Below are 27,321 nucleotides of genomic sequence, written 5' to 3' on the forward strand. Positions count from 1 at the left end.
AGGAAGAGACCAGCACAACAGGCGCCAGCAGTTACCTGACGCGTTTCGAGTTAACACTCTTCCTCATAGGTTTCACTGCTTACAAATGACTGCCATCAAAAATGGTGTTTCCAGCGATCTCCCTTTCTTTATTTCCATACCAATAATCAAACTCAGGTGAGTAAAATCCTGATGCATACTGGGACTGGAAGTCCATAAGCAGTGAAACCTATGAGGAAGAGTGTTAACTCGAAACGCGTCAGGTAAATGCTGGCGCCTGTTGTGCTGGTCTCTTCCTGAATCTCAAAGACGCCAACCTGTGAGTGCACCCTGCCTTGTGGGTTCTTGTGGATATGAAAAAAAAAAAAGAAAAAAAAGCATATTAATAGTAGTACATGTGGTAATAGGATATCGCATGATATATGTTGCTTCTGTGATGTTTGCGTTACCGCTTTGGACCGTAAGTGTGAGTATTATGGCTTTAAATGTCGCTATAAGCTAGGAAAATACTAATACATAAAGGGATTATTGAGGGTTTAACATTAGAATCTTCATTTCTTTGTATCAATTATTCTTTTGTGTTTGTTTCACTTAAGTTGGCATTGGGGCCTACCAAAATATGGCGTTCAAAATGGAGTTCGGAGGTGGCCACCGTCTTGTGAGCGCGATGTCTACTGCGCAGACTCGGATGGCTCCGTAGACCTCCAGGCGACCCCAAGTCACAGTGTTCCTGGTCAAGGATAGGAACATGGAGGACTGCCAAACTTCAGTCAGTAAAATCTGGTCTAAATGAACAATTGGGACATCCAAGCAAACCTTTAACATTGTTGCATAAGGGCAACACGGACAGAGGAAGTGAACCAGCAAAATCCATGTGAACCTCAATAACGTGAACATCGGACGTTTCCAATCAGCCAATCATTTTCCTTCTTTTCCTAAGAATGTTTCATGTTATCCTGAAATGTATTATAAAAAGGGTAGTAGAATAGGGAGGGGCATTCCATTCCCCATTTTTCCCGACATCTATGCTGCCTTCTTACTTGATGACTGCAAACCCCTATCTACCCCTCAGGCGATGACAGATGCTTGCACAATTTCTGGTCCTTTGGAGATCTTTGGGACTGTAATGTGCTGAGCAAAGAACTCTTGGACTTTGAGCTTTGGCCTGCTTTATTTGGACAATTTGACGGCTAAAATTTGGTTATGCAGAGCCAAATAAATTAGGAAAAATCCAGATAGCAAGAATAGGTAAATATAAATGTCATGCGATTTGTGCTGATTGATCAAAAATTTCTAATTTTCATCGACTGAAATGCCAATATTAATTGCAAACGATATTTAGATAAACAAATATTTGATTAACAGAAATTACGAGTTTGTGGTTTTTCAATGAAGAGAGTAGAGAATTCTGAGTCTTAAATGTGTTTTAGCTGGTTCTAAATCACCATCAACCAGTCCAACTAATTGGTCCGTCGACCAAGTGGTGGAGTGCCTTGATGTTTAAGGTTAGGATTCTATAGGGGGTAATGCTAATGTATATTCTGTAAAATAACGTTTCTTCCCTATAGGTAATAAGGTACCCCCCACATGTCCAGCACTTGATCTTATCATCCCTCCTGTGTGCAGACTCGTGAGTAGGAGACGTGTGAGTGTTGGTGTTAATGGCCCCACCAATGACTACGTGTGTGAATGAGCTAGTGTGACGTCGGGTCTGCGACGCAGGAAGGGATAGTTGTAAATTTGCCTCCTTCTCTCTTTTTCCCCGGACTCACGCTGGATCAGAATCATATTAATATTCCTTGACACATGTTATTCCAATGAAAACTGACCCTTCAGGATTACTGACACAAAATAATTTTTTCTCTAATTGTCACGAAGACCATCATTTATATTATGATAACAAATATTATCTAACTTCCCCTATCCCTTCCCAGCTTTTCTTCATTTGACATTTCTGACATTTGACTATCTTGCCTTCCAATTGATAGAACATTTGTTTTAACAGATATAAGTGTGACAAATCTTTCTGACTGGGTGACATCCTTGCATGTTCTATAAAAGATGTCCTCATCACACGTTTTGGATCATGGGCTTAAATGTACTGCTACAGCCCTGCTCATACTCACGTAATGCCACTATGATTATCTTATGTGGAAAGAATCAGTTTTCTAATTACTGTTTACCCCATGAGTTACAGATCCTATGCATATCTTTCTTTTCTAATTTAGTGCTCCCTGTGTATCATTTCTATGCCACTAGTATCAGACCTGACATGTTTTATGTTAAAGCTAATTCTCTACTCCTCTAGAACTATGAAGAAGAAACCAGTTTAGTAATTAAAGGGTTGCATTTACACATCCATTGCCTTTATACACAGTGAACAAACTTAATTGGGGTCACTGATGTAGAAGCCATGTCAAGTCTCCACTGATCTTGAAATGCAGGAATGTTGCTCATTTACGAGGCTGAACATGGTTTGCATCCCAACTGTTTTGTAGAGATAATGATACACATTTTCTTCCTTCATGCTCAAATGTTGGTCGACTACTCATTAGACTGCGTGAGAAACATCGCACCTATTTTTCCCTAATCCGAGCAACACGCTGTTACTTGGAAGCAGTGCATGTAGTCTCATTGTGCACAATGGCGTCACTCTTCTGCTGTGAGATAAAGCACTATACTTTTTACAGGCCAACTATGAAAAATCATAATCCACTATATAATCCCTAGATGATCTTTACGGTCCAGTCTATTAGTTCGAAAAGAACATTCCTTTAATCCAGTGTAGATGAGACAGTGGCATAGCCCACCAATATTTTCCTGTCTTGAGGAATACTAGGAGACTCTTTTTCAAAATATCTAAAGCATATATGTAAGAATATGTGACAGATCCTACTTGCAGTTCAAAAGAGAGGGAGAAGTCAATATTGAATCCCGGGTTCTTGACTGTAGACAACAGAGTGAGTAGAGTACCCACAGAAGGGGCCATAGAGCAGAAATCCAGATGGATGAAAGACCACCAAAGCCCATGACCTCCATCTTTTTGAAGAGCAATCAAAAAGACACTTATTCAACAATCAACTACATACACTGGTGAAACTGCTTGCCAATCACTATTCATCTTTCTGTTCAACCCAGAGGAGGCTCTGAGCCTAAGGCACTCCACAAGTTACAAGAAGGAATGAGAATGAAACACTGGTTTAGCTTAGCAGCAGCGATTCCTCCATTAGATCGGAGGAGTGTTGTCCACCTTCCTGCCAGTACAGCAAACAAGAAAAATAAAATTGTAATAAAATTATTTTATTACCATTACCATTTTATTGTTCAGTGTAGCTGGCCAGCCCGAGCCAAGTGTTGGGGCGGGGCCCAGATGACTACCAGCAGGGGAGGAGGAGCAGTGTGCACTTAAAGTTTAAAGTGCACATGTCACTTTGGTCGCTCTCTTGCGACAGCCAGCCTGGCATGCACACTCTAAAGCTCTCCAACCCGAGCTGTCTTAAATAGCTGGCTGGAGAGCAGGCACAGGCCTCCAGCGGCTGTAGGAGCGCTGAGCTAGCTCCAACCAATCATGGCGCTTCTCTCATGCAGGTTAACAGCATTAGAGCAGTGTCTGGATTGGTTAGGGAAGTTGGCTCTGAGACTCCTAGCTGCCTTTTTGCCATATACTGCGGCTGGGATCGGATAGGAGTCGGTAAGTATGCTTTTAAAAATGTATTATTGTTTGATTTTTTTTTAACTCGTACTTCCTTTAGCCTCAACTCCAGAGCTCTCAATCTTTGCCCGTTATTAACACTGATTATAACGGACCAAGACTAAGAGGTTTGGGGTTGTGCCTCAGGGCATTCCTACAGTGCCTGAAAGTGGGTCGATAAATCCGCCTGATTGCCTCACCACTTTCAAAAACAAGCAGTCGCCACTGTAGCTTAGGAGGGGGGGGGGGCGTAGGGTGATAGCTGAAATCGATTTGAGTTCAGTGTGAGTAGGACCATATGAACACCTTGGTCAACGACCTTGTGTGAAATAGGGAAGCAAAAGCGTTCCTCCCATGCTTAGGTAAACATGAATATAACAGCCAAAGTGTATGCAGAGACAACTGGCTTTTTCAGGCTAGACCAGTAGACACCATTAGTTCACTGGGCAAGGAGTGCACTACTAGACCATGCAACAGGTGTTCAAGGGGCACAATTCTGGAGCCTAAGTGTAGGGAAAGACTGACTAGACAGATTCCATTCTGTGAAGTTCCTCTGCATGCATCGGGCATCCTGATAATGATCATGGTCCTTTGTTTTGGTCCAGTCAGGGCTATCTAAGATTTGTGTGGTTCCAGGGCAGGCTCTTTCATTAGATCATCCCTCAATGAAGGCCTCCATCAGCTGGGCTTTGTCTCTCTCTCTCAGACATGGCTGTCCCATTCTCACAGCACAGTATAGCTACTTGTCTTTAAGTAAATAGAAGCAGCATTAGTTTTGTACCTTAATCCTTTGCCTAGTGCCATTGTGAGGAGGGTGCAGCATCAGAGATCTGCTGCTATGTTACATTCTCTCCAATGCTACTGCAGAGTCCATTCCCAAATACCAAAATAAGCACACACTACAGGTAACTGAGGGAAACAGGAGGGTGCTCAGGTAAAACGAATATCCAAATTGAATGTTTGAGACCTTCAAAATTAAAACTCCCAGTCAGCCAGTCAGGAGCATATTCTGGGGATTTGTTTCGAGTTTCCTGTTCCCCATTGAAGTTCATAACAAAAAATCTACAGCCAACAGAGAAATATTTTTGTAAACAATATTTAGGGCACAGCATTTGTCAAAGAATATTTTTGTTATCGATGTTCTGATTTACAATCTATGCTAGATAGGAGTAGAAAATTGTATATAGGTGCATTGACTTCAGACCTGATTTTAATGGAGTGGTTGTATAGGACGGAAACGTTTCTATCCCACTGACTCGTATTTGGTTACTTCCAACAATTATTAATGCTATAATACATGAGAGCCTGCAACCACTGTGTAAAAGCCTCTCTTTAATATCGTTAATACAGGTGACTTGTGATGCATCTAGTAACCTGTAATGACGAAATGATGTATTCCCTCAACTGTAATAAGATATTACAGTTGAGTTCTGAAGTCACAATGCTTGCTGTCAGAGCAGCAGCAAGGGTGATAGGCAGGTAATGGACAATAATTACAGCTGTAGTTTAAACAACAAAAACAGGAAATGCATTTCCCTTCTTCTGATATGTTCTTTCTCAAATGAAAATTTCCACAAGAAAAGAGATGTTTATGACAATGTGTTCAATTATTTTCCAGACTATAAGTCATTACGAGAAAGACAGAAACTCTGCATGTTTCAATACAGCATTTCTTTGAATCTGACTGACATGAATTTTATTCTAACACCTCTGGCAAAAATTACTAACTTCTTTTTGGTGTGTTTAATTTCATAGTACAGATTCTGCTTATATGCTTTGTACATGCAATTAACATGAATCAGCAAGACACTAAGGATTTGGGCAGTCTATGGGACAGATGAGGGTACTGTATTATAAGGAATAAAAATCCCTCTGCCCTACATTAAAATGATATTGCAAACCACCTTGTAGTACCATGACCTCATAAAGGAACTCATCCTTTGGCCTAACTCCTCTATACAATCATGAAACTCCTTGGTGACTTGCAACATCCCTATAATGTGTGCCTGGGGTACTTTAGTCCAAGTATAAAAATGATTCATGAAAGTTATCACATTTATGTCTGATTTATCAATTTTCACTTATGCCTTGCTGAAATCCATTGCAATCAGGTGTCCAAGGCTCAGAATGCAGCCTGGCACAGCAGACAGAGGATCAGGTGTTGGTTCGTTTTGGTTCTAGTGAAAAAGCTCCCTAACCACATCCTGGGCACAGTTCCAGTCCTACTCAAGCTTAGTCAAAATATGCCAACACTGCCCTGGACTACTCAACAGCACAGCCAACTTGGCGCTTCGTAATGGCAACAGTAATACACTTACCGTTAGCTGTACATCAGGCCGTTTATCGAGGAGAACCATGCCTTCATCTGGCAATCCAAAGGACTTTACCTGGTATGTTAGGTATCCACCGTATGAGGACACCTGTCAGAAGATAGAGCAGTGCTTCTGTTAAAGTCATTGAAGATATATAATAAAATGAGCACATGTCGCATTTCTGAATGAATTCCTAATTATATTCTACCTTTAGTACGGTTTTAAACAAATTAATTTCCCATGGTGCCTGTTGCTGATCATATCTGTAATTTGTTTTTCAATCACAGCTTTTTTAATCCAGTTGCGATTGAGCAAACGTGAGTAAATGCTGTGATTTGCACCTCGCTTTTCCTTGATCTTCTGGTCTCATGCAAAAGAGGCACTTGCTATGTCTTTAACTTCATCTCTCTCATTTTGTTTCTGAAGTATCTTTATGCAGTGGGTCCTGATATATTCTTCCTTTGTGACTCCGCCCAGGACACTAGGGATTTCCAAGTGTAAATCCTGCCGGGAGTCTTTGCTGTAAATTACCGACCCGAACTGGGTGAGTTAATCCTTTCTGCTACCTTGGTAGGTGTTTCACCATACACGTTTAAGAGCCTGTATATCACCACAGCGTGTGACACTCACGGGGCTCTCACTTTGCCTACAATTGTTTTTAATTCACACCACTGTGTGCTTTGAGCATGTCTGTTTTATGGGGACACGTGTGCTTTGTATTGGACTGTATTATTGAATTTGTTCTCTAATATTTGTTTTTAGCTCATTAGGTTGGTCTTCCATTTACAGGTGCCACACTGTAGGTTTTCTAGGTTGGTTTATCAGGGACACTTCACCAGACAACCACCTGTTGTGTAGATAGATTTGTTTATACTGGTCCCAACGAATCACCGCTAGATCTAAGGACTAATAGGCGAGAAACATGTTGATCACTTGATAGCGCGCCAACCCTGAAACATCACTTCAGAAGTGCGCCACCTCGTTTAATCAGGTTGGAAGCCCAATTGATTAAAAAAATTCTCTGGTACTTTCAATTTCTGTTTTAAACTTCCCTTGGTTCATTCACCTTCACTCCTTGCATCTACACATATAGGCCCCTCACCCCCATGGCACCAAACGCTAACTGGAATAAAAGATCTCCGCCAAAGAGTCCCTCATAGGGAGCCTGTCAGGTATTGCAGTGCTGACCTGACGAGGAGCATGCCCTATGATGTAAGGCCCTTAATTCCAACATGAGGAATTCCCCGCTTCCCCTGTAACCCGTGAGCACTTATGACCACCTAGCCCTCTTGCCCCCCGTACCAGCCAGGAACTGCATACTTTTTTGTATCTACTATGTTGGGGCATGTATGCTGGACCTCTAAAAAAGCCTCCAGTCCCTCCTCTTGAGTTGCTTTTTTAATCCAGCCCAGAAGACTCAAATAGATTTAGAAGTAAACATTCTGCCCCGCCTGTATTACAATAAAGCATCATTAAAAAAAAAACACACATACCTGGGTATGGTTGCCGCAACGCCACCTCTCCTCATCTCTTCTGATTCCCCGTCCGAAGCAAGAAAGCACACAGGCACCCCTCAGCCAATCACAACGCTGCTGTCACCATGACAGCAGCGTCGTGATTGGTCTGAGTGCTGTGGTTCAGCACTCAGATAGGGACTATGAGCCTGTGCATGTTCTCCACCCAGGCTGTGCATTACAGCCCGGTGGAGAACATGCAAAGTGCAAACGCCCCAGGGGGCTGGCCAAACCGTCACGCGCACTTAGAAAGTGCTCACCACTCCTCCCCATGCTCTGCACAGCCAATCTCCGACCCGCCTGCACCTAGAACTGAGCAGTTACAGAAAAATAAAATAAAAATAACATTGCGTTATTATTTTATTTTTCCATTTTTAACTGCTCAGAGGGCAGTGGGGCTACGCTCTTCTGACCTAGCGGATGAGCCACCACTGTATCCAACAGCACTTTGCACAAGGGTTTTTTTGAGCTCATGTTTGCAATGTTGAAAGTGCAACCCCAAGCCCCAGAATGGAATGTGTAAAAAGCCAAGAATGCCTGAAGGTGTCACTCGTGACAAAGTAGTAGTTTTCTCCATGAGTCGGTATTTATTATTTTGGTTGGGATAACAGTGGAGGTTTTCATGGGCTACCAATACTATTAATATTGATAATTTTGTAAAGCTATACAAGACACCGGGGAGCCAAAGAGAGTCACAGTAGGGTCTGTAAAAGGCAGTTTGTAAGACCCTTCTTGATTCTGGGGTGGATTAATGGCAACACATGACTGTTGGAGAGTTCCATGCAGGGAATTGTGTGGTAAGAGTTCCATGCAGAAAGTTGTGTGGTGAGGCGTTTTACTGCTTATGTGTTCTCTCTTGCTATACTTAAATAGCTTTATACAAAAAGAAAATCCTGAAATTAGATTTTCTTTTTGAAAATAAAAAATAAAATGGTACTCTTGCCATGGGAGTCTGCTCCCTGGGCGAGGGAAGCCTTTAGCAATGTTCACTGTCCTTACCACCACATTCAGTGAAAACTGACCTGTAATTCCGCCCATCTAAATTCGATGGGCGGAACGACAAGTCACCCTACGACGGCCCTTACTCCTCAGGGCTGTCAAAGGTGATTAATCACAGCAGAGATGGAGCAGCCTCCACCATGATAAATCCTAATGGCCGGCTACATATAAATTTGGCGGGCGGACCGCATTATTGACGGTAAGCACACTCCGTCGCCGTTGCGATGAGCTATCCTTACCGGCAAGAATTAAATCGGACCCTAAATGTAGACATAGATTAAAAGTCTACTGAATTGGGACATACATCAGTGTGGAGCAACTAAGTACTGGAACAAATCATGTTGAGGAATGGCGGACTGGTAATTTTCCAGATGGGGCAGATTACCGAAGAAAGAAATCCCGACGGGTACTCCACGCTGGTATTACTGGCACTGCTACAGTAGTAAGTGTGTGCGCGGACAGATATGAGTTTTTAATAACCAAAATAATCATCTCTGGACCAACCAGGATTAACAGCTTTTGCTTTTGTCAGTCTCTTTACCTCTCTAAATATTGTTATCAATATTAATGAACCACTTTATTTCTTAAATAAAGCCCCGTCTAGCAATGAGTACATCATAAATCCTGAAGGGGTTAGATTAGATTCCCGGTTTTTATTTGTACACAAAAAGGCAGATTGAAAACCTGTTTTCCTGTTTGTATAAAGCCTGAAAGTACAGAGGGTAGGTCTTCTTTTGAGGTACTCTTTATTCTGTCAATCGTGAAGGGCAGGCCAATCAGGTGGACAGCATAGGGAGTTAAAAGTGGATCAGATATTCTAAAAGTATCTGCAGATGTGTACATGTGTTTATATTACAATTGTACCGTATTGCAACTATATTTATATAGCGCTCACAACCCCTGGCGAGGTGTTGAAGCGCTTACTATTTACAGATTGCTATATTTTTGCATCACTTATGGCTGCTTACAATGCTAATAGCCGACGGGCATCCAATTACGAGCGTTCATTTATCGACTAAATATTAAATAAGGCATATATTAATTTCCTCTTCACTTTTTACAAAACGCAAACTAAATATGGGTAAATACTGACAAAGTAATCAATTGATAAATACAGACGAAAAGCCTAAAAAATAAATACCATAATATCGGAAGCCCAATTTATAATCACATTTCGGTTGCTAATGGTAGTTTGTTGCTTCGTTTTTCTTATGGGATTTATTTATGTTGGTCAGGTTCAAGAGAGATAGTCTGGCATTGGTTCAGCACATTTTTTCCTGGCTGATTGGGCTTGCATTTCTAGACAGAGGAGTGTTCAAACATGTCTGCCGCTTGTGGAGATGAGCAGCAGCACATTACAATACATCAACGAGACGTGCTGTCATAAACATAGCTTCTTCCACTGCATTATTTCAAGATGCTTTTCGTCAACGGGTGAGGAAATCTTAGTTTAACACCTGTTGCCACATAACGCGCCGTCTCTTATCAGGAGCCACGTTACAGACTTGTAGCACAAGTGCAAAATACGCGGCAAATCCATTTGCACCATTTTTCTGCTTGTGCAGTTTGGAATGGAGTATTCCATATATGCACCAGGGCATAATCTTATCTAGATAAAGTAGTTTATCCACTTTTTAAAAGGCGAATCAGCTCCATTTTTAATTTTAAAAGCATAAAACAATTAAAAATCCACTCCACTCGCTCATTTTTTTTTTTGAAAGAGTTGTTTGGTAAAATCGGTATGACACATGTAAATTGATTTATAACCCAAATAATGGTTCCATATATGTTCAGTGATAGTTCCATAATCTATTTTCTCATGGTTAGCCTAGTGAATAAACCTTTATGTAATATAGATGGGTCAAAATTTGCATAATTCCATACTGCAAAAGTAGGAAAATAATGCCATTTGGGTGAATTCAAAGTGTTTTCAGCAATGACCCTGGTTCTTTGATAGGTGCTACTGTAGCCTGCAGTGTGCTGTTTCCAGATCGACAGATGGCTGGTTCTGTTTCCCTCATCCCTTCGGTCCTCTATCAACACTGATAACTGTGAACATCACTCCTTCTGTCTGGCTGGATCACCAGCTGCAAACACACCCTATACTTCCTGATGATAAAATCACTTCAAACTACAAGTTGGAAATCTTCAACAATCACTGGCAATTACTGTGATCCATTGCTGTAACTGTTTATAACACATAGATAATTGCAAAAATTATTGATAAATCTGTAAATAATTCCCCAATTGCAGGTTCGACTTGCAATAAGTTAGCACAGGCTATCCCTATAATAATTTATCTGTTACAATTCAAAGGTATATGTAAATTAGAAACAGTAATATGTTTTTTGTGACCGTGGCACAGGTCTCACTAGTTCACCAGGTTACTGGAGGCCAAAGTCACTGCTAACCTGGTAGGGGACAGTCCGCTCTGTTGTGACGTCCCTGCTTGCAGTGTATGACTTGTTAAAAAACATAAGTGCCAGGGCTCTAGTCAGGAGACCTCTGCTGCTTGCACCACCCATTGCTACTGCCAGCGATGCCAATGACAGAACCTTCATAACTACTAATCAGCACACTGCTACAAGTGTTACAATTCAGAATATTCCAGGGACCCAAAGCTATGAAAAAAGGCCAGGGTAGCAGATATTAATTTTTTTAATTGATACTGAATTAATAAACAATTGCTGTTCTGCTTATCTCTAAATTATACAAAGAGCGCCACCACGTGGCAGCTGTCATAAGTGCCGGTGTCGACAATTAAGTGATGGTGCTGACAATTAAGTGCCGGGGAGTACCAGAAACCACGGGCTCAAATTAAGCACTGCCTGCTTGTCTGGAGGGAATCTCATTGCTTTCTGTGAATCTGTCCTAGTGGTAATTAAACTTGAGGCAGAGCACTTTGGTGGGCAGGTGACATGGGTCTTGGCCCTGGCACTGCAAACGTTTTAGTTTTTCAGTCAGTGGAAGTTTTTTTCTGTAAAGCAAAATAAATGGCCCTGACAGAACAGGAGATTTTTTCCAGAATGGGGGTCATGTCTAGTGTTTCCTGCTTGGGACAGCCATGCATTCCCAGACAGGAGGAGTTCTGCAGGAGAAGGAAGGAATCGTCTTCCAAAGGCACAAGGGGAAATCTGGAATTGTCATTAGCCCATCACAGGAAAAGGGACAAGACTTGCCCTGGGCCAGTCACATACATTCTACTGGCTAGTGTGGCCTTCAAAGTAACTAGTGCCCCAGTGAAAGTGTGGTGGTAGTTTCTCTGGGAGAATTAAATCTGCAAATCCTAGACCGTTTCTCGCCAATACCAAAAGATGCACCCAGACAGCTTATTTAACTCAGGTCTTGTAACTGCCCTGAAGAAGACTGCAGCTAGCCACACATTGCTAGAGGAAAGATGGTGAAAACCAAATAGTACCTGAGGGGCAATACTCCAGAGCCTGGAGTATTCAAACGGATCAGAATACATATCCTTTGACAGATAGTCCCTTGATCTGGTGGAGGCTGTTGCCTACAGGAGAAAGCAGTAACAACTGATCTGCCTGTAGAGTGTAATCTAGGCAGATATTTGCTTTGCTAATTTGGCAATAGTGACTAACAGAGCCCATAGTCTGAATTACAGGAACTTTTAGAGACCTGAGATTGGGATGGGGCCAAGAGGCCTCAGAGAAGAAAAAGAAGTAGGGAAGTAGGCTTTAGTAGGATTAAGTGAAAATGTTTCATAAACAGTGCTTGATTTATTATTAAAGTATGTCATTGTTTTTCTGAACTAAAGCAATATAAAACAAAATTTCACATTGCAGAATGGCACAGGGGTGCAGAAAAGCATGGCTTTGCAGCAAGGGACTCAGAAGGCGGAGCTTAGTTTATTAAACAAATGAGTGCATGTTCTGCCAGTGCGTTCAAATGCAGGGTTTGTTGTTTCCACGGCTGACTCTCCTTTATTCCACTTTCTTGCACTATTCTACTCTTGCTATCTGTTTATCTCAACTTTGCAGCTTCATTTTATCCCTGCTTTCTCCATTTTTCACAGTTTTCCTTTTCTTATCTTTGGGTGCAATAACGGTGCACTTTAGGTGTAGATGTATCGGAACTATGACTTTTGTTTCATTGCCGCACCAATAGCAGTGACGTTGTCTGTCAAATAAGTAATTTTAAAGCTGGCATTTGCCTTCATAGTCTTTGCAATACATTTAAACACATTGTGTCTGATGGTAGTGAGTGAGTAATTGGCTTCAGAACAGATCAGTGTCTAACATCTCTGTGTGGAAGAGGTGTGGCGCAGCGGCCTGGGTGCCTGACTCCGGACTACGGGGTTCATTCACGGTTCGAACCCCGGTGCCAGCGGCAGGTTAGCCCAGCACCATGTGACTCTGGGCAATAGCTCGTTTAATCTTCCCGAGGGCCCCCAGCGCCGGGACACCACTTCAGAGGTAGCTGTGCGCTTTACAAATACTGGTATTTCATTTTCATATTAGAAAGCTATAATATGTAATCATGGGCATCATCCTATTAATGGTCAGGGTGATCGTAACCCTCAATTTTCCAACAGGAGGTGTTTCATCCTCTACCTTTGGTCCACTCGATGAACTTCTCTCGCTGGACTCCTATGCTTGACTGTGAGTGTCTAGCTTCAGAGTAAAGACAGAGAGGAAGTAATTCCACACAGGCTGATTTATCAGTAAGACGTCTTTGAAGAAAGACTATAGAGATGTTAAAGGCTATCTTGCTTTGTTGCTGGAGAGGGAAGGTGAGAGGAAGTACTAATATTACTATGTATACATAGGTTCACTATATATATATTCATATATGTCGCAAACAGTCTCTCTCCTAAAAAGAAAAGAGTGTGACACAGCTCCGGGGGATCAAAAGTAGGCTTTAATTTTGTAAAAGCGCTGGCAATACACGGGTCCCTGAAACGCTAGGCAGACGCGTTTCAGCCATAGATTGGCTTTCCTCAGTGCCCATTCCAGTATCCTCGATGTTCCAGGGAGACTGTTTCTCAGTTGTTTTAAAAGTGATCACACCCCATCACGTGATCACTAGCTCCTCCTATGCCTCACAAACTGCAAGGCACCTCGCGCTATTCCTGCTGCTGCACTGCATTCTGGGCGCTGGAGTCCACCTTTAGAGCCCAATACAGTGACGGGACTTCTAATACATCACGTGATGCCTCCAAACAGTGTTGGCCGGTGCTCCCTCGCCGCTGCAGCCGTTCAGTAGGTATATATGTGCGTATATTTGTATATAATTTTTAAATTATAAAATAAATTAAAATTAATTGTGTATGTATTGTTTTGAAATAAATATGCATATATGTATATATTGATTATTATGTATATGTGTTTAAATATTTTTACATTAAGTTTTTTTGTTATATTTGTTAAAATGCATAATAAATCTACTTTATTTTTTAAATTATTTTATTATTTACTATATTTAATATTTATTATTTTATTATATATATATATATATATATATAAATCGATATTTTGTACAACTATATTTTTAACATCGATATTTAAAAAATATATTTTTGTACTTATCTGTTTAAGTATAGGAAGTCAATATTTTTGCATTCTATATTTTTTCATCGTTTTTTTACCTCAATATTTTTGTCAGATTTTATGTTATTGGTATGTATGTATGTGTGTATATATATTCGGATTGAATCAGAGCATACACGATTTGGCGGTAAGCGAGCGAAAAGCAGGGTACGGGAGGTGGGAGTGGTTGGGTTCGTAAGTCGGAGAACGCTGTTTCCGCATCCATCCCTGTTTCCCTGCTGAAAGCTCTGCTTATTCCGCATTCCTCATATTGATTTTGCCCTTTGGAACAGATGTAATGGCCGCAGTTGCATAAAATTATTGTGAGCGTCTGGAGAAAAAGTTTTGTATAAATTTCGGATTGGGAGAACTAGAGAAAGGCTGTCGCTATATCATTATTTGACGAAGATCTGGACGCAATTTCCCCGATACAGCTAAGGGGTGTAGGAGAATCTACAATTGAGCCCTCATTGAAACAAAAGTTATTTCAACTTGAGAAACTGTCCAAACGTGAGATCAATAAGTGGTGGGAGATTACATCTTTAACTAACTACGTAGAAGTCGGCCGTGTGCCAAGAGGTTTAAGGATTTCCATCGTTCCGACTTATGAAAATCCAAACCCAGATTTACTTTTTGAATGGGCTGAATATATGAAAAAAACATGCAAAGGAATGCTGGAGATTCTTATCAAATACGCACAGATTGATTTGGAAACAACAAGAAAAGAATTATCATTATTAAGAGCCGATTTGGATAAAGTGAAAACAGATAAAATTGTGATTGAATTCTTAAAGTCTTTACCCACAAAACTCACGGAATACGAAGATACTATCAAAGTAAAGAAACAACGCAAATTCTTAAGAGATAAACGCGGAAGGACGCACTCTTACATATGCCAAACGCTCTGATTGGGCACAAAGAAATTAGAGATCAAACTTAACTCAGCAGAAAGAGCGAGAAATTTCCACTGGATCGAGCTCTGATCTAAGTTCGGACTCAGACGCACTTAATACAACCGCCCCTTTAGGCTTACGCCCCTTAACCTTCCTGCACGAATTCCAAATTCTCAAACACAAGAAAGATCAAATCCAACCGGGCAAACAAATAGGAAGAGGTCGGGGAGCAAGAGGCAAGGGTCCCAAAAGAGGAAAAGGAAGAGGAACAAGAAAAGACACAGACGAGTGAAACGAAGGGGAGGAAGAACACAGTCTGTTACCAATGATTCTGAGACGAATGATGATGTGATTTCCATCATCAATTTATCTTCTCTCTCACTATCACTGATTGAAGAATCAGTACTGCTTCTAGGTTTATACTTTTGTCCAAGCAAAATCCTTGATTACATGGATACAAGAATTGACTTATTTCTCTTTATTCGTAAACTCAAGCTAATGAAAATGTATAAGATGGCTATAGGATCACAAAACTCTAATGCGTCTGGCAAAAGCATATCTCCTGCTGAATTCCAAGTGGCAGACATTGGAATTATGTGTGACCTTTATGATTTAGCGATGGGAAACAGTCAACAACAAGAAAGAAATGTAACACAAATGCTGGAATATTTTGATGTGGAATCAAACCAAACCTATCATAGCGGACTGAAAATAAAATCAAAATACAACCCTAATGTCCCACATGACAATATCGAAGCCTACAACTCAGCTGTAATACACGGTCTCAAGCGATTGCGTTCCAAGAAATCAAATAGTCAGTATGAAAATCTGTCCAAAGACCAACGGGAAGCCCTACAAGCATTGGAAAAAGACCCTACCGTCATTATCAAGCCCTCCAACAAGGGGGGCAACATTGTAATTATGGATCAAAAACAGTATAGAGATGAGGCAGTACGTAAACTTTCCGATCATACCTGCTATGAAGAGATTAACTGGGATAGATACAAAACATCTATCAAACGTTATCATGAGCTACTGATTAACTGGCATCTGTGTGGTCTCTTGGATGAAGAAGAGTACAGGTTTCTTAAAACCGACAACCCACGTATCCCTTGTTTGTATCTCCTCCCAAAAATCCACAAGGACGCCACCAATCCACCAGGGCGTCCAATAGTTTCCTCCAATGGGGGATTATTGGAAAATGCTTCAATATTTCTGGATTTTTATCTTTCCAAATATGTTGTCAATTTGAGGTCTTATTGCAAGGACAGTACAGATTTTTTTTAAAGAATTTACGATGTGCAATGGGAGGACAATTTTACAATGATCGCACTTGATATATGTTCCCTATATACATGTATTGAGCAAAAAAAGGTGTAGAAGCGTGCATGTACTTTCTTAAAAGCAGACACATTACTATGTGGGAACACAATGCAATGCTAGAAATCATGATGCTTTATTGCTTAGAAGAAAATATCTTCCTATTTGAGAAAAATGTTTATTGTCAATGCTCAGGCACGGCGATGAGCACTTGCTTTGCCCCGAGCCTAGCGAACTTGTTCCTAGGCTGGTGGGAGGAGCAAATTGTTTGGGCTGAAGATAACGAACAATATACTGATCATATACTCATTTGGGTAAGATATATTGACGATTTGTTTCTAATTTGGGATGGTCCCGTTGAACAAGCCATTCAATTCATACACAAATTGGAAACAAATGATCTTAATCTCAAATTTACATACAAACTTAGCAAAAACTACTGTGAATTTTTGGATATTTGCATACAGATAGTGGACAGCAAAATAACAACACGTCTCCATAGAAAGGAGACAGCAGGTAATACCATCCTACATGGGTCAAGTAATCATCCTGTTCCTCTTATTGAGGACTCAGAGGCTATGGTACTAAAACTCTGCAAAATGCCAAAAACAAACTCAAAGGCTTAACACAGAGGGAACTCCTTTTCAAGGACCTATCCAAACAAGAATTAGATCCCCCAAAAAAGAATGATAAAATACCAAGAATGATAACTACTTTTAGCAAAGGGGCATCTGATTTGAGAAAACGTATGAAGGCACATTGGGGTTTACTTACAGCAGACCCCATAATTGGCAAACATGTTGGCCAAAGTCCCAAAATAACATACAGGAGAGCTAAATCCCTCAGAGATTCTCTGGTCCATAGCTATCCTCAGGAAGCAATGGGCCTCAATTGGCTAAATCCTCCCAATGGATTCACCACGTGTGGATCATGTAAGGCGTGCAAAAATGGGGTGAATCGTACAAAGTACTAAACAATAACTGGGGTAACCAAGAAAATCACGAAAATTATTAATTGCAACAGTGACTATACCATCTACGCTTTGGAATGCCCGTGCGGTTATTACTATATTGGTAGCACTAAGTTACCACTGAAAACACGTATTTTTCAGCATCTACGGGCAATAACTAATCGAGGTGGGAATTACCCAGAAGCCCGACACTTTGCACACAAACACAATAGTGATAACAAACTATTGCGTTTTTTTGGTATTGACCGAATTTTGCCACATGTTCGGGGTGGAGATCGGGAGCGCAATTTGAGAATAAAGGAATCCAGATATATTATTGACTTAAACACAAAAACCCCAAATGGTCTAAACAGTGGGGAAGAATTGGCCACCCACATAGGTTGAATTTGATGTAGCAGCAGTATCTCGTTCTTCATATCAATATTAATTGCACTGTATCACTGATTTTAATTGGAATTAGTACAGGGCTTATACCCCAGTTTTCCTTGTAGATCATCGCATGGAAACATTTATGACTATAAATCTCTTAACATAAAAGAAAAAATCTTTTCTTCGAAATCCCTTTTGCATATGGGGAATTGTCATTAGCGATAATGGCAATTATATAGCCTGTCCAGTTCCATTTATGAGCACCATCAGCACTTTTACAGTTTAGATATCACTTATTACACTTTAGGCACACAAGTTTGTAGTGGCTATCCCCTAGGATATTCAAGAGGACCAGTAGGCTAATATGAAATATGTATAGGTGATAATATGGTGGAGATGGCTGTTTACATGGTTTGCAGCGACAGGGTACATTACCCTTCACTTTACTACTATTTTTGTAGGGATCTGAGCAATCAGTATATAGACAAGTAAGGGTACATTACCCACAATACATTGTCTTGACGTTTATGATTGTTATATGTTGCGTTGTGAATTTTAAAGAATGTATGACCTTTGTTGGCGTAATTGAAGATAGAATCCATGCTGACAGGGCAATATTCGCATATATGGTATTTTATCAGTAACTATGGCGAAGTAATGTCCAATATTTAATTCCTAACGCAAATCGTATATGGTCATTGATGATTATTACTGTTGCCTATTCCCAGCATCTATGCCTTTATAAATGGAAAATGTCCAGATTAATGCATATTAACGGAGCGTTCGCAAACATAACTAATAACTTTATTGTATACACTGAGGCACGGACAAAATGTATATTGTTTGAAAAGTGCAATTCAGCATGATCCATTTTTTCAATTTTGTGTTATCTTAATTTCATGTTATTTTTTATTGCTATGTTTACACAAATAAGTATTGGAGACCAGTGAAATGAATTGGATTTATCGTTGACACTTAGTCTCGTTACTGATTGAAAGACCGAAGCTCCGTACGTGATTGCAGTATGTCTTCTATGTTTTTCTTTATTTTGAAAACACTGGTGCCTATTTCTTAGGGAATTTGCCAATTTTATTTCACTCGAAAAAGGCTTAACGCCGAAACGCGTCGTCTTGCTTTTTGTGTACAATAAAACTTTGTACATTCTCCTGGTCCTCTGCTTTATCACCTTCGGTGGAAGGGCGCTTGAAGCAATCCTTGGTACATATTTCGGTTGCTGTAACCGCTGAATCGGCACCAACATCGTGGGACTGGTGAGCCGCTAAGCACAGCAGTTTTGGACATATATATATATATATATATATATATATATATATATATTCCAGCTCAGGCTTGGTTTCCGTCTCGTGGGAAGCACTCGAACAGCGTCGCAGGGCTCCAAGCATCAGCCCTGTATCATAGGTATGAGAACGCCTGGCAGCCGAGTCAGTTACAGTCCTGTTGGCGGCGTCCGTGCCGCCGGGAAAGCACCACCCCGAGGACCTGGGGGCCACGAGGGAAAGCATCCTGCGAGCCCCTCGATGTGGGACAACGTCGTTGGATTGAGAGAACAGATGACAGCTGAGGCTCATTCCGAGCTTTGAACAGGTTACTGTTTGCACCTGTAATTAGGACGCCACAATGTCCGGTCAGACTACGACTCCCATAAGGCACAGCGGAGTCTCATTCAGAGCCGCCCATCCTGGGCACGTCACTACGTGTACAAAAGGAGTTGTAGAATGAACACAAGTGCTTCCTATGCCACCAGCCCCTGAAGAAGAAAGATTTTCGAAACGCGTCGGGCGTATGTGGCAACAGGACTGTAACTGACTCGGCTGCCAGGCGTTCTCATACCTATGATACAGGGCTGATGCTTGGAGCCCTGCGACGCTGTTCGAGTGCTTCCCACGAGACGGAAACCAAGCCTGAGCTGGAATATATATATATATATATATATATATATATATATATATATATATATATATATATATATATGTATTATCTACTGGCGGTCGCCAGTAGATAGTTATAGTTAGGACCGAGTTCCCATAGGAAATCTGAAAATTCTATTTTGAATAACTTTGGCGCCGGTTGACTTATCTTCGTTAAATGTTCAAAACTAATGGGGCGCTCCGCTCAGCTCCTACCCTGAAAGTCTCGGGGTGATTCATCAAGCGGGGGCTGAGAAAAAAGGGGGGTCCCAAAACGCGTTTTCCCCATGCATTTTCCTATAGGACCTTTAGTCGAAGGTACAGCCCGAACGGCTGAACAGAATTACTTGAAATTTGGCAAAGAGGTAGTCCTCAGGTCAGGGATGTGCCTTTTGCATATATGGTGTCAATCTGTTCAGTAGTTTCTCAGAAAATTGCAGTTAAAAGTACATAAATATCTATAGGCGCGCACCGTGCGCACACCATGCCGTGCGCGAGCGTAATTCTGATTGGTGGTTGGATTTCAGTCAACATTCGAATCGGTCGAAATCAGGAAGTGTCGGACGCCATTTTGTGTGTGGCAGTGAAAAACAAAGGTGGAGAACGTGAAAAGGAGGCAGGGTAGAGAGTTCCTGACCCCCTAGCCTTTGTCAGGAGGTCCCTGAAGGACCCCGAAGGGTGAAAAAAACATTTTTTTTTTTTTCAAAAATTCGCGGGGTGCGCGCACGGCGGCAAAAAATCATAAAAAAAAATAGAAAAAAAAATCAAGTTTAAGTGTTTAGATGTTGGTGAGTTCTGAAAAGAACTGTTTTTTTGTCTTTTTTTTAAGAATTTTGTATTTTTTTGATTTTTTTAGAGCAGCAAAAAAAAAACGGGATTGAAAAACTGTTCAACAGGAACAAAAAAAAAATGGGAAAAATTATGGGGTGGAGCATGTGTGCTGCTGTATTTTGTTCTCTATTAAGTTGATGCTGCTCTCACCATAACAGAGAACAACATTGCACACATTGCACAGTATATGAACCTTCTGGAACAGAGGGTGGATATCCAGAGGTCTTGAAGCAGGTGAATCTGCGGCCGCAGATGATGTGCTCGGCTGAGCTCCTGGAGGGTTGTCTCTTGTGGCTCTTGTAGATTCACGAGCATAAGCCACAGGTTGCACTTTTTGGAATTGCCTCATCATAGAATAAATACTAAAGGAGTATTTTTTTTTTGGATCTCCTCTAGATAGGACAACTCCACAAACAGTGCATGTGACTTTTGGGGCATTAACCTTCTTCTGCCCCTCTGGAAAAGTAAAGAACTTCCATATGAATGAGTCTTTTTGTTTCCTCTGGCTTGGTGGCACAAAGGTCTCCTCTTCACTCTCTGTAGAAGATTGCTGTTCTGCCATTCTCACGTGGTGGAAAAGCTGTTCAGCTCCTTCTCCCAGGAAATAAGAAGAAATAATGAGGAAAGTGGGTGTGGTGTTTGAAGATTCTGGAACTGAAACTACTATGAACCAAAGAAAAGTGTTGTTTCGTAATCACGTGACTTGCCGTGCGTGCACCGTGCGCGCACGGAGCATGCACGCATGCGCACACGGAGCACGCACGGAGCACGCACGCATGCGCACACGGAGCACGCACGGAGCATGCACGCATGCGCACACGGAGCACGCACGCATGCGCACACGGAGACGGTGCGCGCACGGCGAAAAACCCTAAAAAAAAAAGAAAAAAAATGTTTATAAGTTTATGGAAGATATTAACTATGCTGTTCAACTTTATCCAAATTAAAAAAAAAAGAGCTGAGCCATTCCATATTACAGGATACAGTCAATCTATAACTATATACATGGGTAGTTTATTGTAAAATAAATATATAAAAAATATAATAATACATACATAAATTAGCATTTAAAAAACCTTACAAATTCACTTAAAAAACCATAGGTTTCACACACGTTATAGTTAGGAAATAGCATTTAAAAAACCTTGCAAATTCACTTAAAAAACCATAGGTTTCACACATGTTATAGTTAGCTGGACATTTCACTCGTAAAAAACCATTGAAATTCCCCCGTTATAGTTAGTTCAGATAACTATAACTCGCGCGACCGCCACTCTATCACAGGGATGATGTCATCAGTGATGTCATGAGTGATGTCACTGACCATGTCATCAGTGATGTAATATGTGACGTCATCAGCAGTGGATTGCGGTCGCGCGAGATATAATTATCTGAACTAACTATAACGGGGGGATTTCAATGGTTTTTTACGAGTGAAATGTCCAGCTAACTATAACATGTGTGAAACCTATGGTTTTTTAAGTGAATATATATATATATATATATATATATATATATATATATATATATATATATATCTATATATTCATCAACAGTTTGCCTTTTGCAAAATAGAGCGCACTCGAGCCAGCGCCGGCTTGTGGAAAGCCTTTAATTCAGGAAGGACAGCATACAAAACTGAGTGTTAGTAAGGCCAAGTTGCTAGTGTCATCACGACGCGTTTCGGGCGGAACGCCCTTCTTCTTGGTGTACCACCGCAACATATCCAGCCACACACCACATCATTATTTAACCAGTCACACGCCCTCCAATGGGCCAATCAGGTGAAAGGTCGGTCCCAGATGGATTCTGGGAGATGCAGTGTGTGCAAATCTGATTCCCACAATATCGTTGCTGTAAATTAATGGCATCTCATCCTGTATGGACCCCCAGTATGTTGCCGTCCTTAATCAATCCAAGCGTGGCTCCATGAGACCCAGCAAATGTCGGGCCCCCTGGCCCCCTTACAATCCTCAGGGTGGTGCTGCTCAACACGGCAAGGCGGCCGCGAATATCTTCATCAACAGTTTGCCTTTTGCAAAATAGAGCGCACTCGAGCCAGCGCCGGCTTGTGGAAAGCCTTTAATTCAGGAAGGACAGCATACAAAACTAAGGACGGCAACATACTGGGGGTCAATACAGGATGAGATGCCATTAATTTACAGCAACGATATTGTGGGAATCAGATTTGCACACACTGCATCTCCCAGAATCCATCTGGGACCGACCTTTCACCTGATTGGCCCATTTGAGGGCGTGTGACTGGTTAAATAATGATGTGGTGTGTGGCTGGATATGTTGCGGTGGTACACCAAGAAGAAGGGCGTTCCGCCCGAAACGCGTCGTGATGACACTAGCAACTTGGCCTTACTAACACGCAGTTTTGTATGCTGTCCTTCCTGAATTAAAGGCTTTCCACAAGCCGGCGCTGGCTCGAGTGCGCTCTATTTTGCAAAAGGCAAACTGTTGATGAAGATATTCGCGGCCGCCTTGCCGTGTTGAGCAGCACCACCCTGAGGATTGTAAGGGGGCCAGGGGGCCCGACATTTGCTGGGTCTCATGGAGCCACGCTTGGATTGATTAAGGACGGCAACATACTGGGGGTCCATTCAGGATGAGATGCCATTAATTTACAGCAACGATATTGTGGGAATCAGATTTGCACACACTGCATCTCCCAGAATCCATCTGGGACCGACCTTTCACCTGATTGGCCCATTGGAGGGCGTGTGACTGGTTAAATAATTATGTGGTGTGTGGCTGGATATGTTGCGGTGGTACACCAAGAAGAAGGGCATTCCGCCCGAAACGCGTCGTGATGACACTAGCAACTTGGCCTTACTAACACGCAGTTTTGTATGCTGTCCTTCCTGAATTAAAGGCTTTCCACAAGCCGGCGCTGGCTTGAGTGCGCTCTATTTTGCAAAAGGCAAACTGTTGATGAAGATATTCGCGGCCGCCTTGCCGTGTTGAGCAGCACCACCCTGAGGATTGTAAGGGGGCCAGGGGGCCCGACATTTGCTGGGTCTCATGGAGCCACGCTTGGATTGATTAAGGACGGCAACATACTGGGGGTCCATACAGGATGAGATGCCATTAATTTACAGCAACGATATTGTGGGAATCAGATTTGCACACACTGCATCTCCCAGAATCCATCTGGGACCGACCTTTCACCTGATTGGCCCATTGGAGGGCGTGTGACTGGTTAAATAATGATGTGGTGTGTGGCTGGATATGTTGCGGTGGTACACCAAGAAGAAGGGCGTTCCGCCCGAAACGCGTCGTGATGACACTAGCAACTTGGCCTTACTAACACGCAGTTTTGTATGCTGTCCTTCCTGAATTAAAGGCTTTCCACAAGCCGGCGCTGGCTCGAGTGCGCTCTATTTTGCAAAAGGCAAACTGTTGATGAAGATATTCGCGGCCGCCTTGCCGTGTTGAGCAGCACCACCCTGAGGATTGTAAGGGGGCCAGGGGGCCCGACATTTGCTGGGTCTCATGGAGCCACGCTTGGATTGATTAAGGACGGCAACATACTGGGGGTCCATACAGGATGAGATGCCATTAATTTACAGCAACGATATTGTGGGAATCAGATTTGCACACACTGCATCTCCCAGAATCCATCTGGGACCGACCTTTCACCTGATTGGCCCATTGGAGGGCGTGTGACTGGTTAAATAATGATGTGGTGTGTGGCTGGATATGTTGCGGTGGTACACCAAGAAGAAGGGCATTCCGCCCGAAACGCGTCGTGATGACACTAGCAACTTGGCCTTACTAACACGCAGTTTTGTATGCTGTCCTTCCTGAATTAAAGGCTTTCCACAAGCCGGCGCTGGCTCGAGTGCGCTCTATTTTGCAAAAGGCAAACTGTTGATGAATATATATATATATATATATATATATATTCACTGAAAAAACCATAGGTTTCACACACGTTATAGTTAGGAATTAGCATTTAAAAAACCTTGCAAATTCACTGAAAAAACCATAGGTTTCACACATGTTATAGTTAGCGGAAATTTTACTGATAAAAAACCAATGAAATTCCCCCGTTATAGTTAGTGCAGGCAACTATAACTCACGCGACCGCAATCCTCTGCTGATGCTAATACTGTATTTAGACACTTATTTGCCCATGTCTTCTTCCATAAATTTTTAGCTATACATATATTACAAATATTTTTTTTTCATAAAGACACATATGTCATCAGCAGAAGATTGCGGTCGCGTGAGTTATAGTTGCCTGCACTAACTATAACGGGGGAATTTCATTGGTTTTTTATCAGTAAAATTTCCGCTAACTATAACATGTGTGAAACCTATGGTTTTTTCAGTGAATTTGCAAGGTTTTTTAAATGCTAATTCCTAACTATAACGTGTGTGAAACCTATGGTTTTTTCAGTGAATTTGTACGTTTTTTTAAATGCTAAGTTACTTTACGCCATTCGTGGCGTGTGCGCCCACTTAACGCAGTTCGTTCCGTGCGCGCACGGTGCGCTTCGCGCACCGTGCGCGCACAGTGAGCACGCGGTGCGCCCACTTTACGCAGTTAGTGCCGTGCACGCACGGTGGGCACGCGGTGCGCTACGCGCACCGCGTGCCCACGTTACGCTAGATGGGCCATGTACGCACGATGCGCTTCGCGCACCGTGCGCACATGGAGGACATATGATGCACTTCGTTTTGAAAGGTAATATTAAAATTTTTCACACCTCTTTTAAGGCATGCACAAATGGTGCCCTTCGGGCACCATTTGCACACGGGGTGGGGAGAGTGTGGATAATTTTTTTTTTTTAATAATTTTTTTACCGTACGCGTACGGTAAGCGTAATCGGCGAAATTAGCGAAAAAATAAAAATTCCGTTTTTGGCCTTGGGGGATCTTTGGGGACTCCCTCAACATGGCTAGGTGTTTTGGAGCTGACCAAACAGCCCCTTTACATGTTTTTGTGCTTTGTATTTTAATCCACACTCTCAGTGCGAGAGAGAAAATGGCGGCCGCCGCTTCCTGGTTTCGGCCGATTCGAATGTTTACTAAGATCTAAGAGCCAATCAGAATCGCGCTCGTGCACGCCACCGTACGCGTACGGTAAGCGTACCGTAAGCGCACCGTAAGCTGGCTCAGATATATATATTGATTTAAAGGCTATTTTCTCAGAATCTACTGAACAGATTTACACCAAACCTACAAAAGGCACTTCCTTGACCTGAGGACTACCTCTCTGCCAAATTTCTAGTAATTCTGTTCAGCCGTTCGGGCTGTAGCTGTGTCTAAAGGTCCTATGGAAAAATGCATGGGAAAAACGCGTTTTGGGACCCCCCTTTTATCACAGCCCCCGCTTGACGAATCCCCCTGAGACTTTCAGGGTAGGAGCGGAGCGTAGCGCCCCACCTATTTTGAAAAATTCGCGAGGATTCGTCGACCGGCGCCAAAGTTATTCAAAATAGAATGTTGCGGATTTCCTATGGAAACGTGGTCCTAACTATAACTACCTACTGGCGACCGCCAGTAGGTAATATATATATATATATATATATATATATCGAAGCAAGTTTCTCCAAATCCAAGGATATATATAATATTATATTACCTACTGTCGGTCGCCAGCAGGTAGTTATAGTTAGGACCTAATTTACATTGGAAATTCTCAACATTCTATTCCCAATAACTTTGGTGCCGGTTGACGAATCTTTGCGAAATTTTAAAAACTCGTGGGGCGCTCCAGTCCGCTCCTATCTTGAAAGTTTCGGGGTGATTCGTCAAGCGGGGGCTGAGAAAAAAGGAGGGTCCCAAAATGTGTTTTCCCCATGCAATTTCCCATAGGAAACTTTAGACACGGCTACAGCCTGAACTGCTGAATGGAATTACACCAACTTTGGCAAAAAGGTAGCCCTTGGTTCAGAAAGATCCCTTTTTGTTAAATGGTGTAAATCCGTTCAGCAGTTGCTAAAAAATAATTAAGCTCTCTGGCGCATACTGGAGGTACCTGGTGGGCTAGTTGGCCCCCAGGGACCCTCAGGATTGAAGAGGAATTAATTCCCCAACTTAAATCGCGCCACAGGGCGTGTTTGCAGACATGTCACCTCAGGCTCCGACCCCTTCCTTCACCATTGTGCAAATGATCCCCCTGGCGAGTTGTAAGTTGGGGAATTAATTTCTCTTCAATACTGAGGGTCCCTGAGGGCCAACTACGCCACCAGGTACCTCCAGTATGCGCCAGGGAGCTGCTTGCAGAGAGGTGTTCAGAGGCCACACCCCTTTTTACACCTCTCTGCAACGCAGCTCTGTGGCGCTTACTGGAGGTACCTAGTGGGCTAGTTGGACCCTAGGGACCCGCAGGATTCAAGGGGACTTAATCTCCCAACTTAAAAAGGCCACAGGGCGCGTTAACACAGTGGTGAAGGCAAGGATGGGGCCTGAGGTGACGTGTGCAAACATACCCTGTGGCGCGTTTTAAGTTGGGGAAATAATTCCCCTTCAATCCTGAGGACCCCTGGGGGCCAACTAGCCCACCAGGTGCTTCCAGTAACCGCCACTGCGCTGCGTTGCAGAGAGGTGGTCCAGGCCGTCCCCCTTTTTACACCTAACTGCAACGCAGCTCTGTGGCACTAACTGGAGATACCTGGTGGGCTAGTTGGACCCAAGGGACACTCAGGATTCAAGGGGACTTTATCCCCCAAATTAAAACGGCCACAGGGTGTGTTTGCACACAAGTCACCTCAGCCCCCCCTTCACCAGTGTGCAAACGTGCCCTGTGGCACATTTTAAGAGGTAGTTTTAATCCCCCTGCCCATTATGTACTAGGGGCTTACAGAGGAGGCCATGGAAATCACAGGGGTACCCCAACACATAGTGTTCCCTAGTGTATGTAGGCGTTTTCACTGTATTCTAAGTGTCTTTTAGAATAGCACTGGCTCTAGGACTGGTTAGTCAGAGTCGTTTACCACCAGTACCCATCTG

The 27,321-nt window shown here is 42.4% G+C and overlaps 1 protein-coding gene across 1 annotated transcript in view; it reads right to left on the minus strand.

The window, feature by feature from the left end:
• Positions 1–27,321, minus strand: part of LAMA3 (laminin subunit alpha 3) — an 881,606-nt gene that overhangs the window by 208,434 nt on the left and 645,851 nt on the right. The window contains exon 42 of the mRNA XM_085605753.1: positions 5,989–6,090. Coding sequence (XP_085461879.1) covers positions 5,989–6,090 — 102 coding nt within the window. The remainder of the gene's footprint in view (positions 1–5,988; positions 6,091–27,321) is intronic.

The sequence above is a fragment of the Triturus cristatus genome, chromosome 5_1, assembly GCF_964204655.1.
Source record: "Triturus cristatus chromosome 5_1, aTriCri1.1, whole genome shotgun sequence".
Classification (NCBI taxonomy): Eukaryota; Metazoa; Chordata; class Amphibia; order Caudata; family Salamandridae; genus Triturus; species Triturus cristatus.